This window comes from Momordica charantia (assembly GCF_013281855.1).
Source record: "Momordica charantia cultivar OHB3-1 chromosome 8 unlocalized genomic scaffold, Mcharantia_2.0 BLBB01000008.1, whole genome shotgun sequence".
NCBI classification, from domain to species: Eukaryota; Viridiplantae; Streptophyta; class Magnoliopsida; order Cucurbitales; family Cucurbitaceae; genus Momordica; species Momordica charantia.
This window is the reverse complement of record NW_028275166.1, coordinates 40,378-57,151: the sequence shown is the minus strand read 5'-3', so window position 1 is coordinate 57,151 and position 16,774 is coordinate 40,378. Positions and strand designations below refer to the sequence as shown.

Here is a 16,774-nt window from a genome sequence, read left to right as displayed (position 1 = left end):
GTGGAATTAATTCTGAAAAAATGATTTTGGGCATTATTATTTGAAAATAGAGTGAGAGAGATGGTCCATGTGACCGTTGTGCAACGTTACAAAGTCTGAATTTGAAAAAGTTGGGGTTTTCCTGTGATTGCCTTTCCGTTGCCAACGCCAACGGCCACTTGAATTGAAACCCACCCCTTTTCTTGTGGGATGAAAGCAAGTGACAGAAGCTGAAAACATTGAATGCTAATTAGCGAGCAATACAAGTGAAAGAATCAAGCCGAGAAGAGAAATTGAAGTTGTTGGTTGGTAGTTTCTTGAAAGGGTATGGCGACTCTGGCTCCGGGAGTTGTGGTGAAGCTTCTTGATGGGATGAATTCCGGGGTGAAACCCACGAGCGATCACCGGAGCTCGCTGTTACAGGTAACGGATATTGTCCCGGCGGAACTCGACGAGAAAAACCTGTGGCCGAAGCATGGATTCTATATCAAAGTGTCTGATTCTTCGCACTCGATCTATGTGAGTCTCCCTTCGGATCAAGATGATTTTGTTCTGAGCAACAAAATGCAGCTTGGTCAATTCATATACGTGGATAAATTGGAACCTGGGTCGCCCGTGCCAGTGGTTAGAGGCGCGAAACCACTTCCGGGGCGGCACCCTCTGGTGGGAACACCGGAGCCGGTGATGCTGATGGGTTTGAGAGAAAAAGGTGATAATAAGTCAAGCGCGAGCGCAAAGGCAAAGGTGTCGGCTCCAAGACGGGGTTCTTGGGGAACAGGAACAGAGCAGAGTGTGGGAGATGGGTATCCTTCACCCATGATTTTGAAGCCCGTTCCCTTAGACTTCGGCCAGTGTACGCCAGTGAAGGAGCGAAGCGGCGGGGATAACGTTTTTCCAATGTCTCCGATGGTAAGAGGAAAAAATGGAAGCTCCAGTGGAGGAATTCGGTCTTCCTTTGGGGGTGGGCTGTTGGCTAAGCTGGTGGATACAAAAGGAGAGAGCCCTGCAACTGCAATGCTTAGGAAAAGCTGTGCTGTTCCTTGTGCATCAAAATTCCCTAGAAGCAAGAGCGTTTCGGAGCGAGAGCCAAGGATTTCATCACCAACTCCCTTCAACTCCAACTCAGCTGTAGGTACATAACACATTGTTGATTATTGTTAAAGAAAGTGCTGCTATTGGCTATTGGCTGTTGGCTGTTCACTTTTAGTTTTTAATTCTTAATTAGCTTGTTGCAGCAAAGAAGAGCGCCACTCCACCCCCAAGTTTGCGAAATCAAAGGACCCCGGCTGCCCCCAGACAATCCCAGTCTGGCCATTTAGATTCTGATAACAGCACCAGTCTTCCCATTAACTTACCTGGAAGACTCAGCATATTAGGGAAGGTGAATTATGAATCTCTATGAGCGGCTATATTAATATATCCTTGACTGACCTGACCCAGTTGGACTTCTTGGTGCTGCTCCTAAATCCTAATGGCTGTTATTATAAAACTTGTCAGGAAGCTGTGCAGCAGAGAGATACGGCTCAGAAGATCGCCCTCCAAGCCTTGAGAGGTGCTACTGCCACGGAAGCTTTAATTCGATCTCTCAGGTACACCGACACTCGCTCTCTCAGTAGTCAATAGTGTGTTTTTTGATATGATGAAGATAAAGATTCGGTTTTTTGGTGGTGACTTTGTGTAGGATGCTTTCTCGGTTGAGTAAATCAGCTAGAGCCGACGCTCCTGCCACTTGTTTCAACAAGTTTCTTGAATTCCACCACCAAATTGTGCAGGCAGTGAGTGATATGGTGTCGATTCAAGCCGCCACTGAACCGGCTCAAAACCAGAATTCCAAAAAGCAACCGCAGGAAGAAGAATCTTCCTCCTCCTCCATACTAAGCGAAATCACACCCAACTCCAATAACAATCCAGATTCAAGTTTATCGAGAAGAAGGTGCGGGTTGTACAAATCAGTAGCAGCAGCTTGTCCGGAAAGAAGCGAGCAGAAGAAGACCAACTTTGGGAAAATGCCCCTGCCCACAGCATCTACTAGTAGTAATAGTAGCAGTATGAGTATGAATATGAGTAGTAGTGGGGAGAATGATGAAAATAAGAAGCCTCAAGCAGTAGCAATGCCAATACCACCACCATCATGGTGCTGCAGCTTGAGCAACACGATCAAACTGGGAAAGCAGATTGAAACGGAAGCTGGAAAGTGGTTTATGGAGTTCATAGAGAAAGCATTGGAAGCGGGAATGAAGAAGACCAAGGGAGTGGGAGACGAGGATGTCAGGAAAGTCCCTCAGTCTTTACTACTCAAGGTTATCAACTGGGTGGAGGTAGAACAGTGCAATAATAGCAAGAGGCCGGCCCATCCCAGAGGCCCACTTATTGCTCGCAAATTGAGGATCAAGATCAAGAACCCTTGATTCAAAATTTATGTAATCAATGAAGAAATCGAGCCCACACTCCAAGGGATATTTGTTGTTTGTGTGAGACACAATTTTTTATTTTGAGAAGCTCTAAATTTAGCATGAATTGTGAAGCGGTCGTTTGTTTGGAAATTGGAAGTTATATTTTAAAACAATTTTTGTCTTTTTTAAAAATGACAACTTATCTGATGATATTCTGTTGTTCTTTCTTTACTTCTTAAATAATTATTGTAATTATAATTTTTTTGATTGTGTAAATATGTAAGTATTTTTCATTTTTAATTAAATAATAAATTAATATTAATTGAAAACAATTTCAACAATTTTTTTTTCTTTTCTCAACAGGGCTAGAATTCGAACTTCTATGATATATAGTTAAGTTTTGATAATTTTAACAAGTTGAAAATGCTTCCAAACTACTTGTTTCGCTCCAATTAATAGAGCCAATCCGAACATATAAAATTCACCGAGAGCGAGACGGTGAGCGTGAGAGGAAGAAGATAGGTGGTGTTTGGAGGGAAATTGACCAACTTGATTTTGGTTTTGGATTTTGCGTGAATTGAACGATTTCGAGCGTGAATCGAAGGATTTTGGGCGTAAATCGAATGAGTTCGAGCGTGAGTCGAAGGAGTTCGGGCGTGAATCGAAGGATCTCGAGCATGGATCATAAGATCTCGAGCGTGAATCATAAGATCTCGAGAACTCGGACGTGAATTGGATGTGAATTCCTGAAAATACTCAGATCAAACAATCCAAATCCTCGAATCAAACAAAAATCAAAACTTTAAAATCCCTAATGATACTGAAAATCAAAATTCCTAAAAATCCTTAAATCAAACCATCCCAAAATCCTGCGATTTATATTCAAAATTGTAAACAAAATATGGCAACAAAAATCTAAATAGGTTGTTTGAGAAAAATAGGGAAAATTGGTTGTAATGTTAGAATATCTGAAATCTTGAGGCAAAAAGAAGGTGCTGAAGGACTGAAGGCGCTTACAAATAAGTAAAAAATGAATTTAAGTTAGAGGTGGTCAATTTCCCGTGTTTGGATGAGACGCCTGTTCTTCCCTAAGGCTTCCATGGCCTCCTCTATCCTTGCCGTTGCCCGATCGCATTTCCGTCCCCTTTCCGTCCCTTCCTCACGCCTATCTCTACCATTTCACCTAATTTCATTCGTTTTTTCTGCTAGTCGCCCCATTTCAACTGCCTCTTGCGCCTCACCCACGCCGCTATTTGCTCTTGACGATTCTTCATCTGATTTCTGTCAGTTCCCGAATATCTTTGGCTGTATACTCACATTCTTTTACTCTATTGTTTGACTACTTATCTTCCCTTTCCTCTGCTTCATTTAACTATGTTTTTCAATTCGGTTTATTTTGTTACCATTTACATCCGAATCATACTTTTGCGGACTCTTTTCTTATAGTTGTCATCTTGTAGTTATGTCTGACAAGAGGGAAATCCTGAAGAATGATTCCAAGGTGCTTCTAAAGGGACTCTCTTACACTGAGCTTGAGGCAAGTACCTGCTAAACCCTCTCTCTCTCTCGTCTGCAATTATTTGTCTCTCCTTCCTCGCTTAATAAAGAAAAGCTTTTGCTCTTACACGCGCACTCAATTTTTTTTATTGTAACATATACGACAATAGAAATGGGTTCAATCACGAGGATACAGACCTGGCCAAGCTTTAATGCTGTGGAAACGTCTTTATGGAGATAACATTTGGGCACATACCGGCGATGAATTAGAAGGTGTTCTTGCTTCCTCAGTGTATTTGGAATACGAGCCTTTCTTTACATTTTAACATTTTTATTGGTTGGCAGAATTTTTCCTTCATCTCCTTTCCTCTTGTCGTAACTTGGAACTTATCTACTCAATCTAATGGATTTTCTAATGCTGTCAAATTCGTAGGTTTAAACAAATATTTTAAGAAAATGTTGATTGAAAACGCTGAATTCAGGGCGCTGTCATTGAGGGAAATTCTCCCTTCATCTGATGGAACTAGGAAGGTGTGTATTGTTACATCTGATGGAACTATTATAATCATTCAGTTCTCTTTGCTTCTAGTTTCTGTATTGGTTCCGGCTCCACTGAGCAAAATCATTAGGCTTGGCTTTAGTTCTTTGGATTTGTGCTCTCAAGATTCATCTGATTAATTTAAAGCTATCAGGACATTTCAGATTTTGTTCGATCTGGAAGATGGATTGATAATAGAAACTGTTGTTATACCTTGCGATAGAGGCAGGACTACTGTTTGCGTTTCAAGTCAAGTGGGCTGTGCCATGAACTGTCAATTCTGCTACACTGGCAGGCAAGCTTCAATTTTTCAAATGGATAGATGCTTTCGGCATGATCTTGGTGGTACTTGTGAACGAGAATGTTGATTTAATTTTTCAGGATGGGCCTGAAGAGACATCTGACTGCTGCTGAGATAGTAGAACAGGCAGTTTTTGCCAGGCGTTTACTTACTAGTGAAGTGGGTTCTATTACTAATGTCGTGTTTATGGTATGTTTTACATCTGAAACTACTTGACATACCAGAGGGAAAATGAAATATTATTGAAAATTCTTGAGTCTCTTTTGGGGCGTTTGCTATTTCTTTTGACATGCTGTTCTACCCTATATTCAGTTCGTGGTTTATTAACTAAGCTCGCTTTAGGAAATAATCCAAAAGGATAGGATTTGGTTAGAAGTAACATCTAGTTGAGGGTGGTCCTAGTTGGTTTGACGCTCTTATAGGAGTATGATACTTTCTTTCATTCAAGCTGTGCTTTAGTTTGAAGTGTGCGCAACATTCTTTCTTTTTTATCATTGTTGTTGACTTGATGCTGTTATTTTCCAGCCTATTCCAAGCCACAAGTCCTTTATGCTTAGCAGGGACAAAATTTGCAGCCATTTATTGCGTTCTTAGTTTTCTTCCCTGATAAATTTCTATTGATTTCTTCGTTTTTCAGTCATATTGAAGACTTATGTATTTTTGCCTTTTCTCTTCATTGTATCGACTGTTAAAACCTTTTAAGTTTTGACATTTATAATGGTGGTATCAAGCCATTATCCTTTTCCATGTTTTACTTAGAAAAACTGAAATTGAATGTTAGGGAATGGGAGAGCCACTTCACAACATTGACAATGTCACTAAAGCAGCAAACATAATGGTTCATGAACAAGGCCTTCATTTCAGTCCCCGCAAGGTCACTGTCTCAACCAGTGGACTTGTACCTCAGCTAAAACGTTTCCTTCGTGAATGTGACTGTGCTTTAGCTGTTAGTTTGAATGCAACTACTGATGAGGTACATGCTTAACGGTTGGCATAACTCAAATGTGCAAAAAAGAAAAAATATGAAGAATTGCTTTCTCTTACATGGAAAAATGTTGCAGGTTAGGAATTGGATCATGCCAATTAACAGGAAATATAAGTTAGGCTTGCTTCTTCAGACTTTAAGGGAGGAACTTTGCTCGAAACACAATTACAAGGTTTTTTTTGAATATGTGATGCTTGCTGGGGTTAATGACGGGTATATTACAACTTCTATGTTTTGGACTTAATCTGGGTGTGGACTTGATGAGTTTATCAACTTTATCTTTACAGTCCTTTCTAATCTTTTGTTTTGACATACTAATTAGTTGTATTTTTATTTGCAGCCTGGAAGATGCGAAGAGGCTGGTTGATCTTGTCCAGGGTATTCCATGCAAGATTAATCTTATTTCATTTAATCCACATAGTGGATCTCAGTTCAGACCTACCCGCAGGGAGAAGATGATTGAGTTTCGGAATGTTTTGGCTGAAGCTGGGTTGACTGTTTTCTTGCGACTAAGTAGAGGCGACGACCAGATGGCTGCCTGTGGTCAGTTGGGCAAACCTGGTACTATTCAAGCTCCTTTACTCCGTGTTCCAGAACAATTTCAAATGGCAATGAAATTGGCTCTCTAGTTCTTTTTGTTCCTACAACAAGGTGCAGCATTGGCATGACTCCATCGATGTCAAACCTGTTGATATTGCATCTGCTTGCATATGGCAGTAGATGGTGTGCTTATTTATGGGCGATGGTTAGAAGAACTCCTGCCTGTCTTTAGATTTTACTAGTTCTCTCGGAGGGACACCTAAATTTCAACCCCATATTGAAAAAAGTTATTACTCAAGGTCTTAAATTTTAGGCCATTCTTCAGTTTCACTTTCCGCCTCGTTACCGTTTTCTGGGGATAAATTTTCAACTTGGTACTAGAAAAAGCTGTATTTCAGTGATGCGGGAGTGTCTAGCTTAACTTGCAAATTAGTTAAAACTTTACGATGATGTAGAAGTTGAAAACAAAGGTACTTTTGCAGTGTCTTGTACATTCCTTAGTTGTTTAAATAAACAACTTAAAAGGAGAGGGAGAGGTCGAGAGTGAAACGACTGGGATTTCGAGATCTCGTGCATCTGAAATAGCAAATAAAATTAGATGACCCAACACCAGGATACAACAGAACCGGCCGCCAAACCAGCGACCAAGAACAAAACCATGACAACTCCTGCAGTTTCTGCATGTTGTAATTGGATAACCTTTGGGGCCATCATCATCAGAACACTTGTCAAGTAGCCATTGGTAAGACCCATTAGGCAAGTTAGAAACGTTACGGGAATCTCAGTCCTGAAGATTGGGGGGCCATGAAGACACGCGAAGAAGAGCGGAAGGAACAAGAGCCTCACAACACATCCACCAATAGCAATCTTGGTAGTTTGAACAACATAAACTGCAGTGAGGGACTTGCCAACAAGATCGAACACATTGTAGCCAGTAATAAGGAGAATAGAGTACCAGTCTTTGAGAAGGGAAGAATGGACATCCTCAGTAATGTATCCTGGAAATATTGACAAAGTTACTAAATAGATGAGGACAATGCCAAACCCATACCACTTTACACTTTCTACTATCTGCCACAACGTTGATCTCCATACCGACCCAGTCAGAGGTCCTTTTTCCTCTTCCTCCATGTTCGTTGCTTGTACCTTCAAGTCCTTGTAATACTTCACAACTGGAAGCTTTTCGACCACATTGTAAAATACTATACATATAACCATAACCACAATGGAAACGGCGAAGTAAAGGTTTGCACTTTTCCTCAGGCCACTGGCGTCTTGCGGGAATACAGATTTGGTTAGAATCCTCAAAACAGAAACAAGGACCCCTGCAGTCAAGTCAGTCAGCGATTTAGTACACCTCCATTAGTTCAGTTAACTGACAAACGCTTGCCTACAAATCAGCCAACCATATTACAGGATAGCACGTAAAAGGTTACTGTTGTTTCCATAAAAAGAACTAATCCTTCTGTTCACACGTGAAATCGAAGGCATGCAATTGCAATGCAAGGTCTGTGTTTACTAACCACTCTACACCTGAACCCTTGAGCGGTTAATCTCATGGGCCACAAAAAAAGGGTAAAAGAGACGTGTGATTCCAATTATACACCTCAAAGACCTCTTTGTCTACTAACCATTCTACACCCCAACCCTTGAGCGGTTGATCTCAACAAAAGGGTGAACCAGATATGTGATCCAAATTACACACCTGACATCTTTCCTAGTTGCAAATCAGTAATAAGTGATCTAAGAAATTTGCCCTAAGTTTACTAAAAAGAACAATTAGACCCTAACTAAAGGATGAAAAAAGCGTCGAAATCTAAAAAAACTGAATAGACAAACAGAAATTAGCATTTAACAATTAGAAAAAGAAATAAATACCAGAACCGGCGGTGCCAGCCAGAACAGCCTGCATGTACCTCTCCGGTAGCTCACCGGCAGAGCCAATCACCCCACCCTGCACCATGGCATCAGCAGCACCACACACCACTACCGATCCGACCGTGACATATAGTCCCTCGTACAACCCGACCCGACCCCGAGTGTAAACCACGTCCATGACTGGAACCACAAGCAGGGTCACCACAAAGAGGATCAAACCCACGTTGATCCTGACGTATGCGTTGGACTTGTGGGAATAAAGAACAATGAAGACGAGGCAAATTAGGGAAACCACCATGTAAACAACAGCAAAGATGCGATCCACGCTTGCATCAGGGTAGAGATAGGAGAAATAGTCGACAGCCGTAACAAAAGCGTTCCATGGAAGGAGATAACCGAAGCCCAATGTGAAGTAGATTATGTAGGCCAGATGGAATGAATCTTTGGGTGCCTTAGTTGCCAGAAGGAGGGTCGATTCCGAATCTCCATGTCCGCCGGTCGTTCCTCCGGCGAGAACCATCGAAGATTCAAACTGGATCTAACTATGGTAAGTTAATACAAAAGTCTGAGCGTGGGCGATAGAAAATTGACGGTTATGCGAGTGCTATAAGGACATCCAAATACATCCCGATCTCAGTCGTTCGTGTCCAATGAATGAACGGCTGAGATTTTTAGTTGCAATAATTTTTTCGACTGAACGGGTGAAAGAATAAATGTTGCATACGGCCTCTCCTGGAGCCGCTGAAACCCAAATGCAAAATTGGGTATTTCCTTCCGGTGCTCTCCTCTTTTAGTTTGCTTGAGGTTTGAGACCCTAGCTGAGCTTCCAAGCAATCTCCATTGAGAAGGCAGGCACCAGGCAGGGCCAGGGGAAGCTTTCTCTTGTGATGTTTTATTATTACTTCTAACAACAATTTGGGGTGGGGATTCATCAACCAGTTGCTAAGGGGGCTATTAGTTTATTTAACTAACGAGTTGCAAGTTGTATAATTTGTTGGAACATCCATGTGGTTTGGCTGCGTGGTGGAGCAAATTGATATAGAAAGTGAATGCTTCAGGAGATGTATGTCTGTAATTTTATTTCCGTCATCTTGCATCTTTTAACAAGCAACAGGTGGAATTATTTATAGAATTTGCCGATCCCAAACTCAGTGGAGGAGAGGCCTTTGATTTGACACTATCCATTTCAAACCAGCTTTGTCATGCATATATTTATTTCGGGATTCTAGATTTTGATTCTTGTATTAAACAACACATAGAAGTAGAGAAACAACATTTCTGAAATGATAATTCATTATATTAAACTGCCATCACATCATGCCTTCACATGTATATCCATTTTATTGGTGGTGATGGGAACAAAAAAAGAAAAAGAAAAGCATTGGGATGATCCATCCTAAAGCCAAGCAGGGTTGTTCAAAGGAGTGACAACAGCCTTCACTTGCAGGTAATTGCTGAGGCTGTAGATGCCCTTTTCTCGTCCATGTCCGCTCATCTTGTACCCACCAAAAGGAATTGCGGCATCAAATATGTCAAAGCAATTGATCCACACAGACCCAACTCTCAGCGCACGTGTAAGCCTGTTGGCTGTGTCGATATTGTGAGTAAAGATCCCAGCGGCCAGCCCATAGCGACTAGCATTTGCTCTCCTTATCACCTCCTCAAGCTCTCTGCAATTACCAGAAAAGGTCAATTAACTCTCTCAGCTATATTTTAAATTGCAACCGTAAATCTATGTCATTAAATCTCTGATACTGTAGATTGTCGTTGTCATACATATAGCAGCAGCCTCCCCACTGCCCATCATATTCATATAGAGACACTAAAAGTAGAAACTAGTTTCACTTACTTGAATTTCAAGATTGTCTGTACAGGACCAAAAATCTCCTCCTGTGCAATTTTCATGTCATCCTAACACAAAAAATGATGATGTTAGATAGATGCTTAAAATATAGGTCCACTAGTTTCCATGTAACTGGTATTACTTCTGTAGTAAAAAAAAAACTGGTATTACTTCTGCTATAACTAACTAACTACATATAGACCTTAACGTCTGAGAAAACTGTTGGTTGGATATAGTAACCCTTGGAACCAAACCTCTCTCCTCCAGCTTCAAGAGTGGCTCCACCTTCAATCCCATATTTTATATATCTCAAAATCTTTTTGAATTGTTCGCCATCGACCTGCAAGATTCCAGTAGGATAAAAGACATAAAAAACCATGCTGATTGACTTTCTTGACTCAAAAACTTGTGATAGTGCTTGTTCTGTTCTGGTTCTAGCTCACTCACCTGAGGACCTTGCTCAATTCCACCCAGGAATGGATCACCAACAACACGGTTTGCAGCTCGTTTCCTAGCTTTTTCTAGAAACTCATCATATACTTTTTCATGAACAAAAGTACGAGAACCAGCACAGCAGCATTGTCCCTGTAAGAGAACATATTTTTGGTGGAAGATGAATGGTTATGTGATCATACCATGTTTTTCATCGTCATCAGTTTGTTTGACGTACCTGGTTGAAGAAGAGAGCAAAGTGTGCCATCTCGACAGCCTTATCCACATCAGCATCCTCACATACAATGAAAGGGGATTTTCCGCCAAGCTCCAACGTTACTGGCTTCAGATTGCTCTTTGAAGCTAGTTCAAGTACAATCTTCCCTGTTTCCGTCGATCCAGTAAAAGCAAGCTGGGAAAAGAAGAATTGTCTGGTTCAAGTAAAACTTGTAGTACAAGAACAGAAGATAAAATTGAATATTGTTCTTCCTTTTCCTTTCCATAATATGAATGAAAAGTTTGTTTCTTGTTAAAAAAAAAAAGAACAGGAGATAAATGTGAAGGGCATAAATACCATATGATAAGTCTTTATCTCATGTCAGTTAGAAGAAATTTATCTCATGTCAGTTAGAAGAAAAATGTATAACAGATCATGATTAAACGGCAGTAGGAAGAATCCATTTACACAAATGACTTGCACGTGTTGTTTCATAAGGTCTTACGTTACCCAACACCAAAAATTTGAAGGACAAAAAGAACTACCTACCTTATCAACTTCCATATGGCTGGCAAGAGCAGCACCAGCGGTGGGCCCATAACCAGAAACGATGTTGAGAACGCCCTCAGGAAGTCCAGCCTGCCATAAAAAAGGATGCAGTTGTAGTTGTAGTTGTAGTTGGAGTTGGAGTTGGAGTTGGAGTATCAACAATAGATGGACCTGATCCTGCTGTGAGGAAAGAGATGAGAGTTTTGATCGGGCACCTACCTCGTGCAATAGCTTAGCCACAAAGAGACCAGACAAAGGTGTCTGCTCGGCTGTCTTGAGAACAATAGTATTGCCACATGCTAGTGCTGGACCAACCTTCCAGGCAAACATGAGCAGAGGAAAGTTCCATGGAATTATCTGACCCGCAACGCCAATTGGTTCGTGCAAGGTCTGCACATGATATGAGCCATCGGCTGGAACAGTGAGTCCATGAATCTTATCGGCCCATCCTGAGGTAAGTGTAGGCAAGGCAAGGCAATTAACACAAGCACTACTCTCGAATAGAAAGTTAAAACCTCGACTAGACTAGACATACCACCGTAGTATCGAAACAGGCGTACAAACATTGGGACTTCCAGTTTGACCGACTGTTCGAAGGTCTTCCCGTTGTCCCAAGTCTCCAGGGCAGCAACTTCATCAGCATGCTTTTCAACCAAATCAGCAAATCGCAGAAGTATCTTCGATCTTTCCTGCAGATGAGTTGTTGATTAGCCAGAGTAGAGTGGGCGGACGCATGCATGGGATGAGACTAGTAAAAGAAGGCAACGTATGTCTATATATAATATGTTCTAACATAAGCAGTCATCCTAGGCCAAGGCCCTTCATCAAATGCGTTGCGTGCAGCGGAAACTGCAAGATCAATATCTCTGGCGTCACCTTCAGCCACTTGCGCAATCACTTCCCCAGTCCTTGGGTCCAGCGTAGGAAAAGTTTTTCCTGAATTCACAGACACAACCCATTATCAAAATGGCTGCTTTCCGAATCCCATAGGAACTGGGTCTCAACGGTTTACCTGACACCGAGTCGACAAACTGTCCGTTGATTAATAGCTGGGTGTAATTTACTTTCACAGATGGAGTAATCGGGTCTTCAACAGCAGCCGCAGTGCTATATCTGCCACCGGAAGGTCTCCTCCCTGATCAAAGATAGAATCCATCATTTAATTTAGAGTTTCCGATTTATAGAAAGCCTGCTATTTACTAGAAATATAAATCAGTCGTCAAGCCCTCGAAATCTCAAGGACAGATTAAAAAGTTCTGATGGATCAAGACATTAAGAAAATGATCCAAAATAACAGAGGGGGCATAAACAGCATTTAGAACTCTTAACTTCCCTCGTTATCATAAAATTCCCACTCACTACATCTGCACATACGGGAGAGGAGACATGCTCTGGGCGATCACTTGATTCGTTTCATGGACGTGTTACCATAAGTGCCCTCACAATCTTACTCTTTCTCTGGATCCTTTTATGGACAAACAGAAAGATGGAATATTTCAACCAAAAGAGAGAGAAACTATAGGTACTCAATACTGATCGGATTTTCCAGAACCTTAATTGATCTCTCTGTTTGGGGGTTGAGAACAAAGAGATCAAGAGGAAGGACTTATCGAAAGCTTGAACTTTAGAACAGAATAACAGAAGTAATGACCGATGGAAAAAAAAACAGATTTAAGACGAAAATAATAGATGGCGTCTTTGTGGTTGCGTTACCTTTGGAAAGGAGAGCAGATGAAGAAGCGAGGGAACGAGATAAGAGCGAGGATATCCTCCGAGCAGCCATGATCGTGAAGAAGCACCAAAAAAATCTGTCTTTTTGAGATGGTGAGACGGACCAATCCCTGTTACTCAATGAGAAACTGGGGGGTGGGTGTTGAATGATTGTATTTGCACTGTGCTGGGATATGTGTCTTTAAATATGATAAGCTTTACGGATTGACTCCCAAATTTACTAATTAAAGATAAAAACTTATGTCCTTAAAATATAACTGGCAAATATATGAACTCAAAAGAAAAAAAAAAAAGTGGCCAATATATCTGTGAACTGTTTCCCCCTTTCTCGCTTGAAACGTCATCATTCAGTCTCTGTGCTCATGCGGTTGGAGAATCTAAATGACAGCAGAGCAGAGATGGATGGGCCACCAACCCAATCGAATCGTTTTGAGAAAAGCAACGCAAAGATTGGGGACTATTCGGTGTTTAGAAAATGCGACAATATTAATATTAAATTGGAGGGAGGTGAGAGTGATGGACTGGGTTGCGTGGTAGAATCATTAATGAAGAATGTGGAAACCGAATACAGAAGGGGAAAAGTTTGATCCGCAAACGGGTCTCAAAAATCTCTCTTTGTAGGCGTTACGCGAGGAATGGAAACGTGCAATGGTCGCACCATCCGCCCACGATCTCAAGTCAACTTTTCAAACCGGATGACCAAAGGTTCTTTTTTGCTTCCCCCTAACCTGAGCGTACTGAATTTCAACTTTGGCTTTGGCAGCCTCCAATTCCATAGAGTCCCAATTTAGCCGCTCTTTCCAATATCTTTATTGGTTTAACTTTTCTAAACGCTTAATATATGATATGCCTAGTAATCTATTATTTCAAATCTTGATTTTTCCCCATACTCGAATGTTGACAGCTAGATCTTAACGGTCCATGTAGAGAAATATAACATAAATTCTCTATTTACTAAAAATATCTCTATCTCAAAAAACAAATTACTAAAAACGCAGTCAATATATACAAAGCAACAAGATATGTCCACCCTTGCAATTGAATGCTTTCTTTTTTAAAAAAATATAAATTACAGCATTATAATTCTAGAGCTAAAATTCAAATATTGGACTCGTAAAAAAAATTACTTTTTGCCATAATATGTGAAGATTAGCTATATAATAGCTAATAAATAACAAACGTATTATGCCAACTTGAACTTAATTCAACTGATTATGACATTTATCTCGAATTAAAAGGTCATAAATTCAATTCCTCCCCTGTTGTTGTATTAAAAAAATCATCATTTCACTCACAAACATGAATCAAAAAAAGAAAAAGAGGCATGAATAAGAGGTGGCAAAAACAAAAGCTTTATATCTAGAGTTATCTTCTTCAAATATCTATAATCTATAATATATTTAAAAAACTACCATTTTTGAAGAAAACATCTATAATCTATAATATATTAAAAAACTACCATTTTTTGAAAAACTCTTTTTTACTAACATTTCTTTTTTACTATTTTGTTCTTGGTCAAATTTTATATTTACAGATATGCCATTTATAATTAATTATCAATAATTAATAAGTCGTGTATTGAATTTATATCATAAATTTTCATTTAAATAGTTAGAATACGAAAAGTCATTTTTCTTTATTTTGGTTTATTAATTTAAGAATTATTACACTTTATTATAGAATATCAAAAATATTGAAATCTAAAAAATTTTGTAATTATTCTATTTCCTACCATTATAAAATAACTCTCTTACTCTCTTGTTTTCTTAACAATGAGTATAAATATGAAATGCTACATATTTTTTACTAAGTGTTAGAAAAAAAGTAGCGTAAACCATAAGGTCGTGAGTTTGAATTTATCCACCTTCACATGTTGTACTAAAAAAACTAAAAAATAGTTTAATATAATAATAACATTATTGTTTTGCAAAATTTATTAATTTATAATTCAAAAATATTATATTTGGTGAATTTCATTTTCGTAAAGTATTGTATTCATGAACAAATTTGTTTGTTTAGACATGATATTTTAATACGCATCTATATCTATACAGCATCTTTGAAACAAAATTTAGACCATATTACTCTTTTTTTAAAGAATTACAAACATATTATTTACCACATTTTCACAAAAACTTGAAATTCGAAACTGCATTTAATTTTTTACGTTGGAATTTTAAATGTTTTTTTTCCTTCACAACAATGATGATAAAATTTAACTAAAATTATAAAAGATGGCAGGTATTCTACTGAATTATTTAAACAAATAAAAGAAAATTTAATTACCAACTGAATACCAATTGAACTTTTCTGCACCGTTATTTCAGTATTATTAAATATTAACAAGCAGGTACAAATTTAGCTTTTATAATATCATTAATAAAATAAAACAGTATCTATTCTTTTTTTAGTCCAACATGTTGGGAAGATTTCGAACTCACAACCTCTTATTTTGATGTATGTATCAATTACCGTTGAACTATACTCGCTTTGACATAAAAATTTCGAGTACAACATGTTGAGGAGGAAATTCGAACTCACAACCTTTTAGTTTGAGGTATATATCAATTACCGTTGAACTAAAAATGCCACGGCCAGGAGAATGCTTCAAATAACGAAGTAAATGATAAAATGCAGATAAATGTGATTTCCAGGCCGAGAAACAAACTGACTAAGCTTGTTGACTGCAAAGGTAATGTCACGCCGCGAAACAGTCAAATAAAGCAACTTGCCAATCAAACGGCGATACAATGAAGCATCTTGAAGAAGATCAGAATCAGTGGCAGCTTAAAGACGAACTGTGGGATCAAGCGGAACCATAACCGACTTGCAACCAAGAAGGCCAACATCTTCGAGCAGAGAAAGCGTGTAATGCCGTTGACATAGACATATCCCACGAGAACTATGAGCAAGTTCTAGTCCGAGAAAATACTTGAGATTACCCAAGTCCTTAAGTTTGAACTTAAGATGAAGAAGAGACTTCAATTCAGCAATAATGGAAGGTGAGGCCCCTGTGACGATAATATCATCAACATATACTAAGAGAGCAACAAAACTATCTCCTTGTCCTCTAGTGAATAATGAGTAGTCTGCTTTAGACTGTAGGAAACCAAGAGAAATCAAAGCAGAGGAAAACTTTGCGAACCACTGTCTCGAGGCTTGTTTGAGACCATAAATGGACTTCTTAAGGCGACAAACAAGACGTTGTCCCTGTGGAGTTGTAATTGGGGGTTGATAACCAAAAGGTAGATCCATGTAGACTTCTTCAAATAAGTCACCATGGAGGAAAGCATTATTCACATCTAACTGGACAAGAGACCATCCCTTAGAAACAGCAATAGTGAGAAGAACTTTTACCGTGACCATTTTGGCTACAGGCGAAAATGTCTCAAGAAAATCGAGTCCCTCTTGTTGAGTGTAGCCTTTGGCTACTAAGCGAGCTTTGTATCTCTCAACATTACCATCAGAACGATGTTTAATCTTATAGATTCATTTGCATCCAACAGTATGATGGCCAGACGAAAGTGGAACGACCTCCCAAGTCTTATTGGTAACCATAGCATCAAGCTCAGCTGCCATTGCTTCACGCCAATGAGGGAAAGACACAGCTTGATGATAAAAATTAGGTTCCATTTGAGCAGATATAGCCATAGTCAAAGAAAAATGACTTGGTGATAAGTTGGAATATGACAAATAGTGATGCAAAGGATGCTTTGTAAAAGAAATTGACGGTTGGAGACCATGTAGAAGAGAGCAATGATACTCACGAAGATAGGAGGGAGGCTGCTTTTGCCTAGAAGATCGGCTCAAAGTTAATGAGTATGCTCACTTTGACATAAAAAATAGTATCTATTAAAATTCCAACATATATATATATATTAGACAGACAAA

The 16,774-nt window shown here is 39.4% G+C and overlaps 4 protein-coding genes and 1 long non-coding RNA gene across 10 annotated transcripts; 3 read left to right on the top strand and 2 right to left on the bottom strand.

Moving 5' to 3' along the window:
• Positions 1-92: 92 nt before the first annotated feature.
• LOC111025563 (dicer-like protein (DUF936)) lies at positions 93-2,591 on the top strand. 2 transcript variants are annotated; one of them, XM_022303441.2, is made up of 4 exons: positions 93-1,107; positions 1,205-1,360; positions 1,477-1,568; positions 1,661-2,591. In XM_022303441.2, exons 1-4 carry the CDS (start codon positions 307-309, stop codon positions 2,385-2,387), a joined length of 1,776 nt encoding a protein of 591 aa, XP_022159133.1. In that variant the 5' UTR covers positions 93-306; the 3' UTR covers positions 2,388-2,591. The 2 variants fall into 2 exon arrangements, with proteins under 2 accessions (XP_022159133.1, XP_022159134.1); XM_022303442.2 differs by having other exon boundaries at positions 96-1,111; positions 1,215-1,360.
• A 786-nt stretch (positions 2,592-3,377) lies between these two features.
• On the top strand, positions 3,378-6,563 carry LOC111025565 (Radical SAM superfamily protein). Of its 4 annotated transcripts, none has more exons than XM_022303447.2 (9): positions 3,378-3,679; positions 3,833-3,909; positions 4,040-4,142; positions 4,303-4,400; positions 4,572-4,702; positions 4,789-4,897; positions 5,490-5,681; positions 5,770-5,942; positions 6,034-6,174. In XM_022303447.2, the coding sequence occupies exons 1-8, from the start codon at positions 3,442-3,444 to the stop codon at positions 5,935-5,937; spliced, it is 1,116 nt and encodes a 371-aa protein (XP_022159139.1). In that variant the 5' UTR covers positions 3,378-3,441; the 3' UTR covers positions 5,938-5,942; positions 6,034-6,174. The 4 variants fall into 4 exon arrangements, with proteins under 4 accessions (XP_022159139.1, XP_087984350.1, XP_022159137.1 ...); XM_088128224.1 differs by having other exon boundaries at positions 3,379-3,679; positions 5,770-5,865; positions 6,034-6,196; XM_022303445.2 differs by having other exon boundaries at positions 3,387-3,679; positions 5,770-5,906; positions 6,034-6,563.
• Positions 6,564-6,646: 83 nt separating this feature from the next.
• ENT1 (equilibrative nucleotide transporter 1) lies at positions 6,647-8,954 on the bottom strand. Its single transcript, XM_022303448.2, has 2 exons — positions 8,112-8,954; positions 6,647-7,558 (listed from the first exon to the last, which is right to left on the bottom strand). Exons 1-2 carry the CDS (start codon positions 8,629-8,631, stop codon positions 6,828-6,830), a joined length of 1,251 nt encoding a protein of 416 aa, XP_022159140.1. The 5' UTR covers positions 8,632-8,954; the 3' UTR covers positions 6,647-6,827.
• Positions 8,955-9,386: 432 nt separating this feature from the next.
• On the bottom strand, positions 9,387-13,056 carry LOC111025564 (aldehyde dehydrogenase family 2 member B7, mitochondrial). Its single transcript, XM_022303444.2, has 11 exons — positions 12,866-13,056; positions 12,165-12,287; positions 11,946-12,088; positions 11,688-11,841; positions 11,372-11,601; positions 11,153-11,242; positions 10,625-10,798; positions 10,402-10,539; positions 10,157-10,294; positions 9,961-10,022; positions 9,387-9,781 (listed from the first exon to the last, which is right to left on the bottom strand). Exons 1-11 carry the CDS (start codon positions 12,933-12,935, stop codon positions 9,508-9,510), a joined length of 1,596 nt encoding a protein of 531 aa, XP_022159136.1. The 5' UTR covers positions 12,936-13,056; the 3' UTR covers positions 9,387-9,507.
• On the top strand, positions 9,660-10,982 carry LOC148209344 (uncharacterized). 2 transcript variants are annotated; one of them, XR_015793222.1, is made up of 2 exons: positions 9,660-9,799; positions 10,429-10,982. It is a non-coding gene; the product is annotated as an uncharacterized LOC148209344 (long non-coding RNA). The 2 variants fall into 2 exon arrangements; XR_015793223.1 differs by having other exon boundaries at positions 9,661-9,799; positions 10,370-10,982.
• Positions 13,057-16,774: the final 3,718 nt, after the last annotated feature.

Coding starts and splice junctions, on each gene's coding strand:
- LOC111025563 (XM_022303441.2), top strand. CDS start 307: ATGGCGACTCTGGCTCCGGGAGTTGTGGTGAAGCTTCTTGATGGGATG. Junction 1,361..1,476: donor GACTCAGCATATTAGGGAAG/GTGAATTATGAA, acceptor AAAACTTGTCAG/GAAGCTGTGCAGCAGAGAGA. Junction 1,569..1,660: donor GCTTTAATTCGATCTCTCAG/GTACACCGACAC, acceptor GACTTTGTGTAG/GATGCTTTCTCGGTTGAGTA.
- LOC111025565 (XM_022303445.2), top strand. CDS start 3,442: ATGAGACGCCTGTTCTTCCCTAAGGCTTCCATGGCCTCCTCTATCCTT. Junction 4,703..4,788: donor CAATTCTGCTACACTGGCAG/GCAAGCTTCAAT, acceptor TTAATTTTTCAG/GATGGGCCTGAAGAGACATC. Junction 4,898..5,489: donor TTACTAATGTCGTGTTTATG/GTATGTTTTACA, acceptor ATTGAATGTTAG/GGAATGGGAGAGCCACTTCA.
- ENT1 (XM_022303448.2), bottom strand. CDS start 8,631: ATGGTTCTCGCCGGAGGAACGACCGGCGGACATGGAGATTCGGAATCG. Junction 7,559..8,111: donor GGCTGGCACCGCCGGTTCTG/GTATTTATTTCT, acceptor ACTTGACTGCAG/GGGTCCTTGTTTCTGTTTTG.
- LOC111025564 (XM_022303444.2), bottom strand. CDS start 12,935: ATGGCTGCTCGGAGGATATCCTCGCTCTTATCTCGTTCCCTCGCTTCT. Junction 12,089..12,164: donor GTTTGTCGACTCGGTGTCAG/GTAAACCGTTGA, acceptor CTGTGAATTCAG/GAAAAACTTTTCCTACGCTG. Junction 11,602..11,687: donor CCTGTTTCGATACTACGGTG/GTATGTCTAGTC, acceptor CACTTACCTCAG/GATGGGCCGATAAGATTCAT.